Source organism: Oryza sativa, chromosome 1, assembly GCF_034140825.1.
Source record: "Oryza sativa Japonica Group chromosome 1, ASM3414082v1".
NCBI lineage: Eukaryota > Viridiplantae > Streptophyta > Magnoliopsida > Poales > Poaceae > Oryza > Oryza sativa.
Window position 1 is genome coordinate 41,205,522 of NC_089035.1, and position 19,513 is coordinate 41,225,034.

Consider the following 19,513-nt stretch of genomic DNA (forward strand, 5'->3'; position numbering starts at 1 on the left):
CCTATTTCCCGTTCTAAACTGGTTCTTTTTTTCTCGGATTCTTCGGTATACTAAACGGTATTTTTTATGTAAAAACATTTTATATAGAAATTATTATAAAAAAACCAAAAAAAATATTATTTTCTAAATTTTTAATAATAAAAATTTAATTACTCTATATCTTGTTAATCCTTGGATGATCGAACGGGACTCAAATATCAGGGTGACTCTCAGCCGTTGATCAAGCTGACCCGGTCAAAGTACTTTGCAAATATCAGGCAACAAGTATACAACAAACGAACGCGCTGAAAAATCTGCTCAATTATCACTATCTGAAGAAAATAGAGCTAGTACAGTAATACTATCAGGCATGTCATTTTGCGATCTTTACTACACAACAAAGTCATTATGGCCCATCACATTCGTGGGATTGTAATGTGATAATTTTTGCAGCTGATAATTGAGATGAGCAGTAGTAGTACTATCTCTAGAGGTCAGTAGTCAAACATCGGAGTTTGCAAGATACTTACTTTGTTTTAGGTTATAAAACGTTTTTGACTTTGATCAAAATCAAACTCGATTATAAGAAAAAAAATATGTTTGTTGGTTACCTACATCATTCTCCAAATACAATTTCGATTGGGCTTTTCAAGTCTTATTGGATAGTACGTTCAAAGGTTCGTTTTAGGCTCATTTCCTCCGTAAGAAAAACGATATAATCTATTAACGTATAATTAATTAAGTATTATTAGTTAAACATATGTCAACATGATTTTTTTTAAAAAAGAAACACTTAGCTCAGTTCGGAAAGTGTGCGCACTAAGGAGAAGTTGGAAAAGGAGAATGATGTAGCTAACCAACAAACATATTTTCTCTTAGCGTTGGAGCTTCCATGGAGCATAAAAATAGTTTAGAGCATAGATAAATAGCTTGATATACTATTTTCATGATGTGGTTCTTTTAAATTCATAATATATTTTCAAAGGAACACAACAGTATTTTGATCTAGTTTACCAACAGCAATGGATTTTATACCCCCTCAGTTCGTAAATACTTGTCGATGCTGATCACAACTATTTCTACTTTTATCATTCCTACCTTTTCTAATGGTTAAACTATGATAAGAGAGTATATCTAGAATATAAAACATTTGAGAATTTGGCATTCCATAATAAGTATTTAGTATAATTATAGAAAAGACTCGATAATTTGACATTTCTTAAGTATTTGGTATATATAATTTTAGAAAAGACAATAGGTTAAAGTTTAAACATAACTAGTGTTCCTTAATAATCACTGTAAAAAACCCTCATAAGGATCGGTCTTATAGGCCTTGAGGTCGGGTAGGGCTACCTCAAGGAGCTCATCTCCCGGTGCATGGTACACACATGTATTTTCAATAGTATTATATCTACGTATAAAGTCGCATCTTTAAATTTATTCTACATGAAGAGTAACAAAAGGGAAAAATTCTAACAAAATTACACCCTTAAAACTATATTTTTTACAACTAAAATATAATGAATTTGAGGTTAATATTTTATCTCTAATATAATACTATTAAAAGTATATATATATATATATATATATATATATATATGAATTTTTCTAGATTTTTTTATAATATTTGTTAGCTTATGTGTCTAGGACATGATTGCCGTATGATATGTGATACGAAAGAGTTGGGGATCGTCATTACTAACAAACAGATAATCTCCACGCCTCGGCAACTCCGCTCCCCACTGCCATGGCCGGCAGCGGCGGCGGCGACCGCGGCTCGCCCGAGGCGGAGCTCCGGCGCGGGTTCAAGACGCTCGCCGTGACGCGGCCCGACCCGTCCGCGGCGGTCTACGAGGTCCGCCTCAACCGCCCCACCCGGCTCAACGCCCTCAGCCCGGACGCCTTCGCGGAGATCCCGCGCGCCATGGCGCTCCTCGACCGCGCCCCCGCCGCGCGCGCCGTCGTGCTCTCCGCCGCCGGCCCGCACTTCTGCGCCGGCATCGAGCTCGGCTCCCCCGGGAGCCCCGCCACGGCCCCCTCCGGCGACCCCGCGCCCGCGGCCGCCGAGGGGCTCCGCCGCGCCATCCTGGAGATGCAGGCGGCGCTCACGGCCATCGAGCGGTGCCGGAAGCCGGTGGTCGCGGCGGTGCACGGCGCCTGCGTCGGCGGCGGCGTCGAGGTCGTGGCCGCCTGCGACATACGGTGCTGCTCCAAGGACGCCACGTTCGTGCTCAGGGAGGTGGACATGGCCATCGTCGCCGACCTCGGCGCGCTGCAGCGGCTTCCGCGGATCGTCGGGTACGGGAACGCCGCCGACCTCGCGCTCACCGGCCGCAAGATCACCGCCATGGAGGCCAAGGAGATGGGGCTCGTGACCAGGGTGTTCAATTCCAAGCAAGAATTGGATGCTGGCGTTGCAAAGATTGCAAAAGGTACACAGTTCGATCTTCTTGTATTTTTTTTACCATATAAATAAATATATATCTATGTTCTTAGCTAGTACTCCCTCATTTCAAAATGTTGACTTTTTAGCGTTTGATCGATCGTCTTATTCAAAAAATTTAAGTAATTATTAATTCTTTTCCTATCATTTGATTCATTGTTAAATATATTTTTATGTAGGCATATAATTTTATATATTTCACAAAAGTTTTTGAATAAGACGAACGGCTAAACATGTGCTAAAAAGTCAACGGTGTCAAACGTTTCGAAACGGAGTATTATTGTAGCTGTTGCTACCTACTACTCCATTAAACTGTGGAATCAGAATATTTTATCTTCATTCAGAATTGACAATGAAATGAACCGTGTGTAACTGTAGAATCATGTTATCTCTTGGATTAATGTTGGACTGTATATCGTTTTTCATTCAACAAATTCAGCCTATGCAGGCTCTAATTGATGTAACTGGATAGGTCATTCAGGACTACTTTTGGAAGTATACCTTGTTCAGTTTACTTTTAGTGGAGGCATTACATCTTTCATTACTGAATAAAACCACAAGTATCACCAAGGGAAATAATGATAACAGGGATGAATCACATTGCTTACAGTTGCCGACTTGCTTGTATTCAACGGTAGCAACTTTCCAGGACTAATAAGTAATAATGCCTTCAACATCCATATATATAATATTCATTTATCTTGAATTACAAATAGTGGTGGTCTTATGGTTATACCAGATTATACTCTAGATTAGATCGATCCAATTCATGCATGACACATTACACTCTGTAATGGTTGGGGAGACACACTGGTCCATTTTCCACTGTAACAGGGGGTGGATTGCAAAGCTTTGGAGGGTGTCTTAAACTTTTAGGGAAAAGCCCATTCCTGATTAGATGTCTTTCTTTGTTCTCGGTCCTATTGTTACTGTAGGCTGGTTTTTTTAAGAACTCGAATTCATCAGAAACGTGAGCTGTGTCTTCTCCTCCATCCTTTTTAGAAAAGAATACAAAGAGAAGCTTATTCTGCCCATCTATGGAGAGAATGAAACTAAACGCTCTACCAACCTGCCTAAAAGATCTGGAGAATGAAGAACTGCATAGACAATATGCTAACTAACCACTACCACTTCAATTGAATGACAGACTTCATCTCTCCTTAAAGTCAGATCACTTAATGACTTTCTGCTCCTGTTTTGACCCTGTGAATAATCAGCTGTGATGTTTTGAGGGAATATGTATTCAATATTATATCTCTGTCAATTGAAGAAGTTCGATTTATCCTTAACATGATTGCAAATATTGTTATATGGATATAATTGTTTCTTGTTTAACATGCACATCACATTTTGTTTTTGCTGCTAAACTCAACAAGCTTGGCTTATGCTAAATATAGTGTTGGATATGATTAACCATTTCAGAAATATCTGAGAAGTCAGCATGGGCAGTGATGGGAACAAAGGCTGTTTTGCTGAGAAGCAGGGATATAACAGTAGAGCAGGGCCTGGAGCATGTTGCAACATGGAACGCCGCAATGCTGAGATCTAATGACCTGGAGGAGGCTATCCAAGCCTTCCTAGAGAAGCGGAAGCCAGTCTTCTCCAAACTGTAATGATCATACACCATACTTGACAGAAGAAAGTTATATTTGAATCCTAGTACTTCAGAATAAGGGAAAGGCTATAAATCTATGATTGCAGTTGGCAAATATGTGAAGAGCTTACACTTAGTACAGTGGACCAGAAATGCTTCCAATCAATGCATCAAAGATCTCCAACATGTTGCTGCTTTGTTGATTTGTTCAACTGTGGAAATGTGTTCTATAATGACCTGAAGAATGCTATAAAAAGGACTTCCTGGAGAGGGGGAAAGCCTGTCTAATCCAAACTGTAAAGTTGAGGTTGTGTGAATCCTGGTACCTAAGAAGTTGAGATTGTAAACTTGTAAGAGTAGCCCACTTTTGGGAAAATATGTGAAGATCTTACATGTAGTAAACTGAAATGCTCCGTTTAATAAGTCAAATAATTCACGATGCCGTGGCTTGGTTAATTTGTTCAATTGTTTATTGTCGTCTGCTTTAGCCATTTCTTGGGTCATACTACTATATATTACCCTTTTTCTGTAACTGCTCCATGCTAACTGATGCACTATTGGTTAAGTTTTGGTATGATGTCTGTTTTTGTCATCATCTTTGATTTTTATCACACGCGAAGTCACAGTTTTCAAACGGATTCCGAAGCCATGTTGCAGAAGAGCAACACACCGGCATTTTATGAGCCAAGACAAGATTAGCTTAAAATTAGAAATGCTCTGCAGCACCACAAGGTTCCAACAGCAGGCTGCAAATAACCACTGAAACGACACAAAAAATCTCATTACGAAACCAACAGGTTTAAGCTTGGAATGGCAGCTCAAGTGAGTGGCGTTTGTCCACTGCAAAATACAATCTTGTTCACAATCATTCATCAAAGCCAAGTAAAACAATCCCTTTAAGTTCAGTGCTCTAGCTATATACATACACAATTAGAACTGAACTAATCTGGATACCTCACAACCAACCAACTGCTTCAAACCACTGATACAGGAAATACAAGGGACAATAAGGAGGAACAGAAAATTAAAAGGAGAAATGGAAATGTGAAAACAACCACCCAAGGTCATAGGCCTAAGAACATCAGTGACCTCAAATCTCAACCCAAACACCAAATTAGCAACAAGCCGGCACTAAAAATCCCTGAGTCTTCCACTATAACTGCATACATGGGCAACTAAACATTGTCATCATCGACCTGCCTCAACTCCCCAGCTTGTACGCCCTGGGTTCATCACTGAGGATCCTTGATCATCCAGGCCTCCGATTGCGAGGGCGTCACGGCTTAGATCTGGAGATGCACTGCGAAACCTGCCATCCTTGTCCTCCAACAAGTTGCCCAGGCCTGCTCCCAGATCGCCGATATCGGCTGCCATCCTTGGCTCATCCCATGCCACCGGCTTTCTACCCATCTCAATGTCACCGACGGCTCTCCCCATGTTTGGACTCATGAAACCATTGGTTGGGCGAGGCCTCAGACCTTGCTCCTGTGGAACTGGGACTCTGGCGCGGAAGTTGTTCTTGGAGGCAGGAATTGCAGAGAAGAATATATCTTTAATGTTCTCCATGACTCCCCTGTTGTATGGGTTGGCCCGTTGATCATACCGATACCTGAAGTTCTCATATGTTGTCTACAGAAGCAGAGGAAAAGGTAAACAATTAACTGAATACATACACCATGCAAGACTAGGAATATATGCTTGCAGTTTCAGGAAACAGTATTTACCTGGTTGGTGCTCATGAGATACAAGTGAAATACAGAGAGGCCACCAACAAACCAAACGGCAATAAATGTGTAGACTAGCAGAGCAATAGAAGCAGGGGTCTTTGCCATAGCCTTCCATATTGTTATCTGCTCAGAGTTTCTGATCTTAACAATGTATACCCAGCAGAACCCAAAGACGTAGAGGCAGAGCAGAGTTGTTGAGAAGACAAACATATAAAAGAACCTGTAATTCCTCTGCACAGTCATATGCAAATTTATAAGCATGTTGAAGCATTTCAAAATCTATAGTAAAAACAGGAGACTTAGAAAGCGAGAATTTTGGAACTGCAGAGATGCTCTATGTTACCACAATATGAAATAGCTAACAGAGGATAATTTCAGCATAAGCAAGATAATAAAAATAGCAAATGGAAAGCACAATAAAAGATAATGATGCATGCATGCATGATTACACGAAAATAACCATAGGAAGGTCATTAGGATGAATAAGCAGATAAACTCCTCATGGACTGAAACGGCTAACACATCAGTACATACAGTTTATGTAAGTAGGGAATTTTATCAGATTTGCATATGTATGAACTTACAAGTCCTATGCATTGCCCAACCCATGGGCAGTGATGGTCAAAACGTTCAACGCAGTTGTTGCAGATAGAGCAATGGGAGCAACGAGGAGGCCGGTACAGCATGCAGGTATCACAGTATTTTGTCTTCACAGTGATTCCATTGACAACAACATCCTTCACTCGGGGCAAACGCATTGGTGGAGTCTGGTTAGATCCAACCTCTGCATTGCCATCCAAACCTTCAGGTTCTGGAGGGTGTGCATTCCGAGGTATTATACCTGGATCCCTACCAGAAGTGAGAAGTAGAAGGCTCAAGTCCTGAAATATGCCAGAAATTCCTAAAGTGGTAAGTCTGAATGTATACATATATACACTTATACACTTTTCTGTTTACCAAACAAAGACAATTATGTACATGTCCTATTCAATTACAACCTATCCCAAAAATCACATATACTAATTGCAACACATTTGTGGAAACCAATGAAGAAGGTAAATTGAAAAGGTTGACAGTGATACTTACATATGCCGTGAACACAACTGCTGAAATCATTACTGGTAATCCCAGACCATAAGAAAAGTTATTCATCAGTTCTTTGGCAACGAACAAACAAAAGATTGACGCTGGCGCGATGATGAGGAACATGGTGACGTACAAGGATCTTGCATCGGGTCCAAATATAAACCTCCCCTGAAGAACAAACACCTGAAAAAGAAACAAAAGCTATAAGCTGCAATCACACCTTCCTACTTCTTAAATTCGCAGAAGTGATTTGAAGATCTCATACAGCTATCATCACTCCAGCTAGGAAATAATTTGAAGATCTCATACAACTGGCATCACTCCAGCTAGCTGGGCACTATTGCCAACTTTGTCTATGCATACCTCACTCAAAATGGACAAGGAACAAAATCATTTTCACATTGTAACATCATATCATGTGGAAGGATTATTAAAGCACTAGCTAGCATAAACTAAAAATCATTTAACACCTTAGTTAAGACTAACCAAAGCTAAGTACTCATGTTTCTTGTCCTTCTCACTACCAAGGACACCATACATGTCCTACAATCCACATTCCCAAGTACAAAAGTCACGAGATAAACGTCAGAATAAGTAGCTATCAACAGTACAGAGCTCAACAAAATAATCCGAGCACTCCCATAACTCAACAAAATCCTGGTCCCTAGAAAGAAAAAAAAAAGGTCAATTCGAGTGCACCACCTAAGAAACGCACAGATCCACACATACACCCAAGAAGCGAGGGGAAGAGAGAGAGACAAAGATGTCGAGAAGAAGAGAAGAAGCGGGACATTGGCGCTCACATTGTTCCCTTTCCAGCGCTGGTACACCAACGGCCCATCCCCGCCGGCACCGGCGCCGCCGCCGCCGCCGGAGCTTGCTCCGTTCATGGGCGCCGCACTCTCAGCCCAAGAACCACTCCGGCGGGATCAAGCCCCCCCAGATCACCACATGGCCGGCGGCGCCGCGCGCCTTGCTCCTCCTCCGGCGGCCACGTCAGCTCCCAATGCCGCAACCCCGCCACTCCGCCGCCGCTGATGCCGGAGGGCAAGACACGAAGAGGAGAGGAGGAAGAAAGAGAGAGAAATCAATGAAAGATGGGGACTTGTAGTAATATTGTGAGGAGAACAATTGTTTTTTATTTTACAAAAAGCACCCCGAGATTTTGGTGTTTTGTTCCCCCCAAATTATATAGAGCCCCCTTCTTTTTTTTTTTTGTAGTTGTAGTAGGTAGGGTTCTCCACTTTTTGTAGATATAGTTTTATTTATAAGTGATTCTACTAGTTGTTTATTTTTAGTTTTAAAAATTCCTCTTTGATTGGGGGTTAGTTTAGCTGATGAGCACCTTATTGTCCACCAAATTTTGAGCTGGCAGGTTATTCACTTGTGTTGGGGATGGTGGTTGAACAAATTTGGGAGGGTTTGTTGTGTCCACCAAGTAGCTCTAGCTAACTTTTATGACTACAAGTGTAACAATATGTTCTTTTTATGGTACTGTTTGTTAGTGATAATTGGCGCGCTAAGCCACCAACAATGTAGTATATGTGAAATGAGAATGTACCTACATAAGATATCATGTACCGCAACTGTTCAGTACTATCTTAGTATTTCATAATTTGCCACTACTAGGAAAGAAATGGAGACAAATAATTATGCTAATAATTACTCACTCCGTCCCAAAATATAATAACTTTTAGCTCTCAGGATATGTCTCAAAATATAACAACTTCTCCATCAACATTCTCTTTCCAATCAATTACAACCCCCCACCATTCACTTTTTCCACCTACCTACACTACTCATCAAATCACAACCTTCACCATTTATTTCTATCTACTTTTTTAATAACTATGTCGAACTCTAAAACTTCTAATATTCTGTCACGGAGGAAGTATAAATTTTAAAGAAACGAAAGCTAAAGAAATCAAGATCAGGAGAGATATCAGGATATCACTAGGGGGTGAAACGTAAAAATAGGCTGAAAAGCGGTAAAGGGAGAAAGTGTGCCAGTTGGACACTACGCTGGGCCTCTCCACTTTTTTGCTTAAAAGACCCTGATGATATATGCTTAACAGCTTAAGCTCGGTAAATTTTTTTCACTAATTGCCTCATGATGGCGTTTCAGAACATGTGATCACCAACGAAATCAACAGTACGGTGTTAATTTTCCTTAACATTTTACACTGTTCACAAAGTCCAGTTTAATCACTCTGTTACCTGTAAACATACTACAGTATTTGTCCTGACAATCAATTAAATCAAGGAAGCACCAACACAAAATTGAAAATTCAGAAGTACCTAGTCAGTGGACCTTGGGGGAAAACTGTACGGCCGAATGGATTAAATCGCGAGTAGGCCCAATTAAGAGAAGGGCCCATATGTTTCCCCGTACGGTGGGCCCCGGAAAGCCCAGTTAGAAAGGAAAACCCGAAATTTTGTGGGGCCAACGGGAGTGGAGGCTTTTGGGCCGAAATGAGGCCCGGGCCAACCGTAAGCACCCTCTCGTTTATCCACTTCACTGTTCACAGCGATGGAGAGGGACAGATAGAATCCCATAGCCAAAATTTAAAATAATTTAGAGTTGATTTTATTATTTTTTTATCGTGGTTTATTTTATTCTAGTATTTATTTTTAAATCGCTAAGAATATATATATATATATATATATATATATATATATATATATATATATATATATATATATAAAGAATTTATCCATAAAACATTTTTAAGTTGCTAATAAACTGTTTGCATAGACACAATTAGTAGTATAAGCGAATCGATCGGACGCTCGGACGTGAGCTTTCGCGCCGCGCACAGCCGGCAACGGAGTCTTCCTCCGGCGACCACGCTCTCTTCTTCTTCGTCGTCGGCGTGCCGGCAGCAAGCAAGCAAGCATGTGCGTTCATTCTGTCGACAGGTAGAGGAAGAGCAAGTCGCAGGTCAAAGGTGTTGACATGGACTGTCTGAACTCCCCAAACTCTGAACTCAGTTGCGAGTCGTACATGGACACTTGCTGCTTTCTTCTGTAGGAGTAAAAAGAAAAAAGAAAAAACAGAAAAGAAAAGGAGAAAGGTTCGCTTGGCCGTGGAAGAAAGTAGTAAAGACTTTCTTTCTTTTGCTTGATCTAATCTGTCTCTAGTTAAGCTGCATGCTGCACGAGAGATGCCTTTAATTACGTTACTCTACGTGCTGGAATGGAGAATCCAATGCAGGAAGCAGGTGAGGTGAGGTAAATAAAGCGCTATTCAAAGTAAGCAGATCGAGCGGTGGGTGGTTGTCATAACGTGGAAGCTTCTCCTTCGTCTTCCATCTCACCTCACACAAGTAGAAGTAGGAGATGAGAAGGAATTTGAGAGAAAAAAAAAAGCTCAAAGCACACCAACACAAAAGGAGAAGAAGATGCCTTGTTCTTCACAGCAACCAGTTCTTCCTCAAGTCCTAATATAATCAAATTAGGAGGAGCAGTAGTAACTCTCGCTCCCCTTTCCTACTCCTACTTTTGGATTCTTGTGCGTGCGACAATAACCCAGTAATAATAAGGGTGTGTTTAGTTCACGCTAAAATTAGAAGTTTGATTGAAATTAGAACGATGTGATGGAAAAGTTGGAAGTTTATATGTGTAGAAAAGTTTTGATGTGATGGAAAAGTTGAAAGTTTGAAGAAAAAATTTAGAACTAAACCCGGCCAAGATGAAGATAAAGATTAATTTGACACACGTAAAACGAAAAAACTATTAACACATAATTAATTAAATTTTAATTATTACAAACTCGATACATTTGATATTTTAAAAGCAACTTCTACATTTAGAAAAATCATACGGAATATATCGTTTAGTAGTTTAAAAGCGTAATAACAGAAATTAAAGTAAAATCTGAATCTTCAGTCCTAGATTCCAACTTGTTTTTTTGAAATTTCTAACTTTTCGTCACATCGAACTTTTCTACGCGCACAAAATTACAACTTTTAAGTGAAACTAAACACAGCCTTCGTAAGAAAAGAAACAGAGGGAAGTGAAGCACTCTACCGAGAGAGACGACGACGAGGAGAGAAAAAGTTTTTGAGTCTTGATCACGCGACCGCCCTGTACTGTGTCCCTAGCTATAAAACGCGGGCGCGCGCGCGACCTCCCCAACCAACTACTCCTCCACCTCTTACCTGACATGTAATAAGCGAGCTGACCAACAAACCCAACCCCGACCCGCGCCGCCGCCCGCCAGCGAGGTCGTCGCCGGCGTCTAAGCTCTCATTCATGGCGGCGGAGGCGGCCTCCGGTGGCGGTGGTGGGTACCGGATGCTGCCGCAGGCGGGGTTGCCGATCGGTTTCCGGTTCCGACCCACCGACGAGGAGCTCCTGCTCCACTACCTCCGCCGCAAGGTCATGTCGCGCCCCCTCCCCGCCGACGTCATCCCCGTCGCCGACCTCGCCCGCCTCCATCCATGGGACCTTCCAGGTACGCGCGCGGCCACGATCATGGCGCTAGCTTCTTCGTTTTTGGGGGGTTTTGGCATTGCGTTGACGAGCATCGGTGGCGGATTATTTACAGGCGAGGGAGACGGCGAGAGGTACTTCTTCCACCTGCCGGCGACGAGCTGCTGGCGGAGGGGCGGCGGCGGGAGCAGGGCGGGCGGCGGCGGCGGCGCGTGGAGGGCGTCCGGGAAGGAGAAGCTCGTCGTCGCGCCGCGCTGCGGCAAGCGGCCCGTCGGCGCCAAGCGGACGCTCGTCTTCTTCCGCCGCGGCGGCGCCCGCACCGACTGGGCCATGCACGAGTACCGCCTCCTCCCCGCCGACGACCATCCGCCGGAGGCCAACGACGTCTGGGTGGTCTGCCGCGTATTCAAGAAGACCACCACGCTGGCTCACCGCCGTTCGCCGCCGTCCATCCGTGGCGCGCCACGCCGGCGAGCCGCCGCCGCCGACGACGACGACATGCCGTCCTCGCCGTCGTCCTGCGTGACGGACGGCGGCGACGCGGGGGAGGAGGGAGAAGAGAGCAGCAGCTGCAGCGTCGTCGCTTCTAATTGTCCATGAGATGATCAGATGAGAGAGGGAGAGGTTTTACCGTGTTAGTGTTTGACTAGGCCGTTAATTACCATGCTTTCATGTCCTAATCAGCGCCCTTCTTTTGCTCTACTAATGTCTTTTAATTAATTAACTAGTTGTAATTCCTAGCAAGAGAGAATCAGAATCGAGCTCAAACAAAGAAGAGAAAAAAAAAGAAAAGAAAATTCTCATCTTTGTTTGAGCTCACTCCGAACTCCGAAGATAATCAATTATCCTTGTTTTCAATCTCTTCAGTCACTCTGTTTCAATTTAAAGCTTCTCAATCAACATATCTTCAGTGCAAGAAACAGACACTAGTAATTACACATAGCTTCAGTGCAAGAAACAGCAAGAACAGATGAACAAAAAAAAGGGAGAGAATAAAGTGGGTGAAGAGGAGAAAGCAGAGCAGAAAGGGCAATGCATTTGATACTACTGCTGATATCAATCGATGATGATGATGATGATGATGAAGAAGAAGATAACAATGTGGGGGTGAGGAAGAAGATGCCTTTTCTTGGTTGCAGAGTGGCCCCTTTGGAGCAACAGGAATATGGAACCTGTTAATGGTAAGAGGAATAGGAATATTTTTTTTCAGACACTGCATTGCACTACCAGCCTCTCTCTCTCTCTCTCTCTCTTCTGTTCGTCGTTCTTTGGTCCCCCTGCAGAAGCATCTATCTCAATCTTTGAATAGTAATCCGAGCGAATAATTGTTGGTACATGACCGAAGATTTGTGGGGGAGGAAAAAGAGGATTTCTTCGCACACTGGGAAGTCTGAAAACTCTGATTCACCTGGAGTAGCCACTGTCACAAACTGTTAACTGCAGTTACAAGGATAATTGAAGCATCTTCCTCGCTTGATCTCGACACTTCGACAGTAGTAAGCTGATTTCTTCAAAGTATGGACTTTTAAAACGCAGGATTCTCGAACACATAAACTGAAAAAGTCATAGGACAGAAAAGAGTAATACCGGGCATTTTCCCGTGTTTTGAAGTGCTAGTTAAGTAGTTATTACTCTTTTATGGAAGGCGGAAAAAACGCAGCAATAAGAAAAGGAATAGACATGAAGATTTTTTTTTAAAATAGGTATATGTTTAATCCAAATGAATTTCATAAGATTACTGGATACCTATTCCTTTGATCTAAATAACCACGTTTTCCATAGGAATAATTCCTCCAAAATTCATCGTTAACCATAAACCATGACCATGTTTTTTTTTCTCCAACAAAAAGATTAAGATTTTTATGGCACGTTTTTCAAACCGCTAAACGGTATGTTTCGTGCGAAAATTTTCCATACGAAAGTTGCTCTAAAATATCATATTAATCTATTTTTCAAATTTATAATAATTAAAACTCAATCAATTATACGTTAATATCACATCATTTTGTATAAAAAAATTAATATTCATCTTCATCCTCGTATTCAGAAGAAAAGAAAACCACCCATGAAGAGCCGTACTCCTACACAGTACCAGATTTTTTTTTCCATAGGTTTGAACCGATTGAAGACGCAAACGCAACACCTCACAGATTGACTGTAGCTGCACGCAAGCACTGTACCAGAAGCTCATTTTATTTTATTTTTCTGTCAGACTGAAAGAGAAGAGAAGTCGTTTTATCCTGACGAGACGACAGCAACTGGTCATTTGCAATTTGCCAGTGGCGTGGAAACAGTAGAGTCAAGGCCGTACTGAGTGGACAGTAGCACAAGAAGATTCAAGGCGCAGGTCGAGGGCCTTTTTCAGAGCAGAGCTGATGAAGAAGAAGAAGTTTAGATTGGCCCAAAGTTTAAAATTTTGTTGAAATTGAAGACGATGTGACTGAAAAAGTTGTGTGTATGAAAGATTTGATGTGATAGAAAGTTGGAAGTTTGAAAAAAAACTTTGGAACTAAAAACACCCGAAGAAGATGATGAGACGATGAACACCCCGCATATCTAGCGAGCGACCGGCGACAGACAGCCGCGATCAATCACTGAAGTCTGAAGATGATGACACCGATCGATGGCCATCGCCGTCGCATCAGATCACTCGCTAGGATTTATCTCTATTTCTTTCTTCCATTCAGTTTCAAGAAAAGCAAAGGTTCTTTTGCACCAAAATTCAGACATTTCTTCAGAATTTCGAATAACATTTCTGAATTTCAGATGCTCTGCAGCTCTGAATTTCTATGAAGAACAAAACAAGCTAGCTCGTGATCCTAACAGTCCGATCGCGCACACGCAATCGGAGACAAAGAAGGTAACATATATGCGTCATCCGGTGGTCAAACTCGCACGCAGGATGACAGGAGGAAGAAGATGACTTTGGAGGAGGAGAAAAAAGAAGAGAAAAGAAAAGGATCTTGGTGGTTTCTTGCAGAGAGGTTAGCTTCAAGCACACACTTGTTCATCAGGTGGTAATACCATACCACCACTGTCTTTGACGAGATTGGCATGCATGGCTGCCATGATCTGCTGCAGATCGGAATTATTGTGGCTGCAAGCAATGCCCAGTGTAGGAGTAATAGCAGCAGTAGTAGGTGAAAAATTGAATGGGACACATGGACCGACATAATTAATTTATCGGTTAATAAACCTGTTGGAACCCGAAAATCTTGCTGGGAAATACGAATAAACAAAAACAAACGTCGACTTAAATTAAACCTGCATTGCATACTGTTGTTGTACTCCAATTTCTCTGATTTGTCAGATTTGCAGTTGATAGATGAGAATATAGGCTGATTGGCTGTGTGTACAGTTCAGTGCACATTTTAGGGCGTGCATTGTGGATAAACTGGGTAGTCGTGTTAGCAATAACCAGCTCATAATATGATAGATTGACCCAGACATTATTAGGTGATCATCATATGATATGATACCCCACTGCCACCTAATCATCATGCCACGCGTCCATCTCTCGCTCAGTCACACACTTCACTCACACACCAAGCCAAGTTTGTTTAACAAGTTTACAACTTTTTTCTTCAAACTTTCAACTTTTCTATCACATCAAAATTTTTCTACATACACAAACTTTCAATTTTTCCGTCACATCGTTTCAATTCCAACCAAACTTATAATTTTGGTGTGAACTAAGGCTGTGTTTAGATCCAAACTTTGGATCCAAACTTTTAACTTTTTCCATCACATCAACCTACCATACACACATAATTTTTCAGTCACATCATACCAATTTCAACCCAAACTTCCAAATTTGGAAGGAACTAAACACAGCCTAAACACACTCCAAATGAAGCGCTAGCTATACAGCTCGCGGCACAAAGTACAAAAGTTAATTTGCTGTCTTGGCATTTTTCTTCCTCTCTCTTGTGCCAGTCCACCGGCCTTAATTACCAGCATGGATTAACTTAATCGGTCAGTCAATCAGCTTAATTAGTCGATGTACGGACGACGGGCGGTGGTTCGTGGGGCGACGAAAGCCAAACCGCCGAAAGTTGGAGATGTTGCTTGCGATCCTACGCATCAAAAGATTTGGGAGCTCATCACTCACCTCACTCGCTCACAGTCTCTCACACGCCAATCCAATTGCCTCTATGGGCTCATTTCGATCCAAGGGGCTAAAAATTAGCGCTAGAGAATCTTACCATCTATTATATAATTAAAGGAATAGAAAAAGAAGCCTCCACGTTCGCTCTCATGGCTTAGAAATTATCACATTAATCGAAGAAAAAGAAAAAAACAGAGTCCATATAGAAATACAATTTAGAAATAGCTGAAATTCGGAATTAAAAAAATAAGGAATATTAGAGGAGGAGACTAGAGTCCATATAGAAATACACTTTAGAAATAGTTAAAATTCGGAATTAAAAAATAAGGAATATTAGAAGAAGAGTATAGAGCCCATATATAAATACAATTAGGAAATAATATAAATTAGGAATTAAAAATAAGGAATATTAGAAATAGAGTATAAAGTCCATATAGAAATACAATTAGGAAATAATAGAAATTCTGAATTAAAAATAAGGAATATTAGAAGTAGAGTATAGAGTCCATATAGAAATACAATTAAGAAAAAAAATAGAAATTCGGAATTAAAAAAAGAAATATTAGAAGTAGAGTATAGAGTCCATATAGGAATTTAAAACTAACTAAAATTTGGAAAAAAGGAGCCTCCACGTTCGCTCTCATGACCTAGAAATTTTCACATTAATCGGAGAAAAAGAAAAAGCAGAGTCCATATAGAAATACAATTTAGAAATAGCTGAAATTCGGAATTAAAAAATAAGGAATATTAGAAGAGAAGACTAGAGTCCATATAGAAATACAATTTAGAAATAGCTTGTCGGTGACATGGGACCGGGAGTATCATGACTAGAAGCTTGGGCAGCCGCGGTCACCCACGTGGCCTGACCCCCTCGGGGGGGTCGGGCCCGAGGGAGACGTGCCCACCCCCTCCTCTGTCTCCCCGAGGGATCGGGCCGCTCCTGTTTCGGCCCCGAGGGCTGGGGCGCCCCGACCCTCTGTGGTATTGGCGCCACGTGTGTGGGTTAGGTGGGCACAGCGGCGCTCACCAAACCACATTTATTGCGGAATGGACAAGCGCGCCACGCCGCATTTAATGCAGCACGGTGCACGCATATCCGGTCCGTGACCGGTCGCAGTGTGTGACCGGTCACAGACCGGTCAGATCGCGGGTTATGTGGCAGCAGGCGGCTTGTCACACGCCTCGCCCCGTCCCGTCGGAATGATGAGAGCCTCTTGGCACTCGTCCCTAGCTGGAGCCGGCGTGGTAACTCCTGGAGTTAGCACGTCAGTCCCGGCTCGATTCATGCCAGGCTTCATCGCAACCATTGCAAGGAAGTCACTGTATGAAGAAGGGCAAATGTGCGGCATGCTAAACTGACGCGTGGTGGAGAAGAATGACCGGTCTGTGACTGGACTGACGCCGGTCACGTCATCGGCAGACAACCATGCTCCCACGTTGCATCTGCTTCCGGCGGAGTGGAGGTAGGTATGACCCATCCCATCGGAGGGTCATTCAGACAGCGGCCATTGTAGATCTCCTCCCATTAATGAAGAAATGACAGGGTGATCCCCTATGTCCGACGAGTGACGGCGCTGGGCATCACTCAAGGACAAGCGGTGATTTAGTTTCCAGGCGGAGGCGCGAGTCTAAGATTTGGTCAAGATAGGGTGGGTCCCCACCCAAAAGAAGAGTAGGTAGAAGTAGTGCATGTGGTATCCCCTTGAGAGATAAAAGGAGGACCTTGCCCACCTAAAAAAGGAGGAGGAGATCGAGAGAAAAAAAAAGAACGAGAAGAGAAGGAAAAAGAGGGGTTCTAGAGCTTGAACTCTCTTGCTCTCCATTTGCTCTGTAACTCCTTCACACACAGATCCACCAGAACACAGGAGTAGGGTATTACGCTTCTCAGCGGCCCGAACTTGTATACATCGCCCGTGTCTTGTGCATTTGCTCTCTCGCGAACGTTCCACAGATCGAGGGTGAAGAACCTCACTCAGCGCCCCCGGCCGAACCGGCAAAGGGGGGCCTGCGCGGTCTCCCGGTGAGGAGCCCCACGCTCCGTCATAGCTGAAATTCGGAATTAAAAAATAAGGAATATTAGAAGAGGAGACTAGAGTCCATATAGAAATACAATTTAGAAATAGCTGAAATTCGGAATTAAAAAATAAGGAATATTAGAAGAGGAGACTAGAGTCCATATCGAAATACATTTAGGAAATAACTGAAATTCGGAATTTAAAATAAGGAATATATTAAGTAGAGTATAGAATCCATATAGAAATATAATTAGGAAATAACCGAAATTCGGAATTAAAAATAAGAAATATTAGAAGTAGAGTATAGAGTCCATATAGAAATACAATTAAGAAAAAAAATAGAAATTTGGAATTAAAAAATAAGGAATATTAGAAGTAGAGTATAGAGTTCATATTGGAATTTAAAACCAACTAAAATTCAAAATAAAAAGGAGCCTCCACGTTCGCTCTCATGGCCTAGAAATTCTCATATTAATCAGAGAAAAAGAAAAAGCAGAGTCCATATAGAAATACAATTTAGAAAGAGCTGAAATTCAGAATTAAAAAATAAGGAATATTAGAAGAGGAGACTAGAGTAGTTATTACACATTAGTAGTTTTGAAAAGTTATTGCAAAATTTAAAACTATGTTGTCATTGTAATATATTTTAATAATATAATGAGAAAATACATATGCTATTATATGAGAGAAAATATAATGATGCTAGCCACCATTAGCCACCATGCTAGTTTAGAGTATTTAATAAAGTCTACGTACAAAACTACTTGCAGAATCTCTAGGCTAATTCGTAAGACAAATCTAACCAGATATATTAATACATGATTAGCGGATAATTATTGTAGTATCACTGCTGCAAATCATAGATTAATTTCATCTCACAGATTAGCCTAGAAGTTATGGAATGAGTTTTATCAGTAATATACGTTTAATACTCCTAAATAGAAAATTTTAGAGAGCTAATTATCAGTCTCACATAAACACAAATGGAGTAGTACAACAAAGCAGTTTTTCCCTGGGAGAGAGGGTATATGCATGCGCTTTTCCGATGGTTGCTTGCTCCCTTTTCCAAGACCAAATCCATCCATCCATCCATCGATCGATCTATCAAACCAATGCATCAAAGGTTGTGTTTAGATTCAAAGTTTGGATCCAAACTTCAGTCCTTTTCCATCACATCAACCTATCATACACATACAACTTTTCAGTCACATTATCTCCAATATCAACCAAAATTCAAACTTTGGATCCAACTAAACACAACCTAAGTGTCAACCATTAATTGTCTCTGCTAGTACTCCAGTCTCTTTCTTCCGGGGACAAGCCAAGCCAATCTCTGATGAGGCGATGACCCCAAAAGTCCATGGATTGATCGATCGGCCATGCGCCATGCGATGCAATGCATGGGTACTCTACTCTTGCAAGTCATCGTCCATCGTGAATGCAAATCGGCCATGCCAACCATGCTATGCTTTGCTCCACAAGGAATAGTAGTAGTACAGTTTTATAGGGTTCCATCGAGCTAGCTAGGACCAAGGACAGTGCATGCATGTAGTACTAGGCTATTTTGGTTGAAATTATTTTGGTTGAAATTGGAGATGATATGACTGAAAAGTTGTGTATGTATGACAGGTTGATGTGATGGAAAAGAACTGAAGTTTGGATCCAAACTTTGGATCTAAACACAACCTTAATATATATGTTTTTTAATGATATCTAATGGGTACAAACACTAAAAGTTGTTTTAAAAAAGATTTGGATTTTTTTTTATAAAAATGATATTGTCTACTCCCTTCTGGCGTTGTCCTGATTTATAGAACTTATTTTGGAATGGAGAAAATCGGGGAGTAGAAGTTTGACAAACGTGCTCACGATAATCTATAATATGCATTCCCTTCATCTCATAAAGAGTGCAATTCCAGCAGTATTCAAATTTTGTTGCACAAAGACATTTCTCTCTGTCTTACCTCTTAACCACCTTCATTCTTCTAAACACCTCTCATTTAATGATGATATCTGGTTCATTTCCCTTAAATTCAATATTATCTAAAATGTTAGACCTTCATCTCAGAGATTTTAAAAGCATATCCTGTCTAGATTCTTAATACTAAGGTCATGTTCCCCTAAAAT

At 41.6% G+C, this 19,513-nt stretch overlaps 3 protein-coding genes across 3 annotated transcripts; 2 read left to right on the plus strand and 1 right to left on the minus strand.

Annotated features, from left to right (window-relative positions):
* Window positions 1-1,670: 1,670 nt before the first annotated feature.
* LOC4327232 (delta(3,5)-Delta(2,4)-dienoyl-CoA isomerase, peroxisomal) lies at window positions 1,671-4,481 on the plus strand. The gene is made up of 2 exons (XM_015773649.3): window positions 1,671-2,411; window positions 3,845-4,481. The coding sequence occupies exons 1-2, from the start codon at window positions 1,727-1,729 to the stop codon at window positions 4,033-4,035; spliced, it is 876 nt and encodes a 291-aa protein (XP_015629135.1). The 5' UTR covers window positions 1,671-1,726; the 3' UTR covers window positions 4,036-4,481.
* Window positions 4,482-4,814: 333 nt separating this feature from the next.
* Window positions 4,815-7,918, minus strand: LOC4327233 (probable protein S-acyltransferase 7). Its single transcript, XM_015770110.3, has 5 exons — window positions 7,633-7,918; window positions 6,830-7,012; window positions 6,328-6,624; window positions 5,741-5,974; window positions 4,815-5,645 (listed from the first exon to the last, which is right to left on the minus strand). Exons 1-5 carry the CDS (start codon window positions 7,717-7,719, stop codon window positions 5,205-5,207), a joined length of 1,242 nt encoding a protein of 413 aa, XP_015625596.1. The 5' UTR covers window positions 7,720-7,918; the 3' UTR covers window positions 4,815-5,204.
* A 3,046-nt stretch (window positions 7,919-10,964) lies between these two features.
* On the plus strand, window positions 10,965-12,121 carry LOC4327234 (NAC domain-containing protein 83). Its single transcript, XM_015772318.3, has 2 exons — window positions 10,965-11,285; window positions 11,379-12,121. Exons 1-2 carry the CDS (start codon window positions 11,084-11,086, stop codon window positions 11,861-11,863), a joined length of 687 nt encoding a protein of 228 aa, XP_015627804.1. The 5' UTR covers window positions 10,965-11,083; the 3' UTR covers window positions 11,864-12,121.
* Window positions 12,122-19,513: the final 7,392 nt, after the last annotated feature.

Bases quoted from the DNA above. Each gene is read 5' to 3' on its own strand.
- LOC4327232 (XM_015773649.3), top strand. From the start codon at position 1,727: ATGGCCGGCAGCGGCGGCGGCGACCGCGGCTCGCCCGAGGCGGAGCTC. The intron at 2,412-3,844 runs GTACACAGTTCG...TAACCATTTCAG, and splicing joins CGTTGCAAAGATTGCAAAAG to AAATATCTGAGAAGTCAGCA.
- LOC4327233 (XM_015770110.3), bottom strand. From the start codon at position 7,719: ATGAACGGAGCAAGCTCCGGCGGCGGCGGCGGCGCCGGTGCCGGCGGG. The intron at 7,013-7,632 runs GTGAGCGCCAAT...TTTCTTTTTCAG, and splicing joins AGCGCTGGAAAGGGAACAAT to GTGTTTGTTCTTCAGGGGAG. The intron at 5,975-6,327 runs GTAAGTTCATAC...ATGACTGTGCAG, and splicing joins TTGGGCAATGCATAGGACTT to AGGAATTACAGGTTCTTTTA.
- LOC4327234 (XM_015772318.3), top strand. From the start codon at position 11,084: ATGGCGGCGGAGGCGGCCTCCGGTGGCGGTGGTGGGTACCGGATGCTG. The intron at 11,286-11,378 runs GTACGCGCGCGG...GATTATTTACAG, and splicing joins CCATCCATGGGACCTTCCAG to GCGAGGGAGACGGCGAGAGG.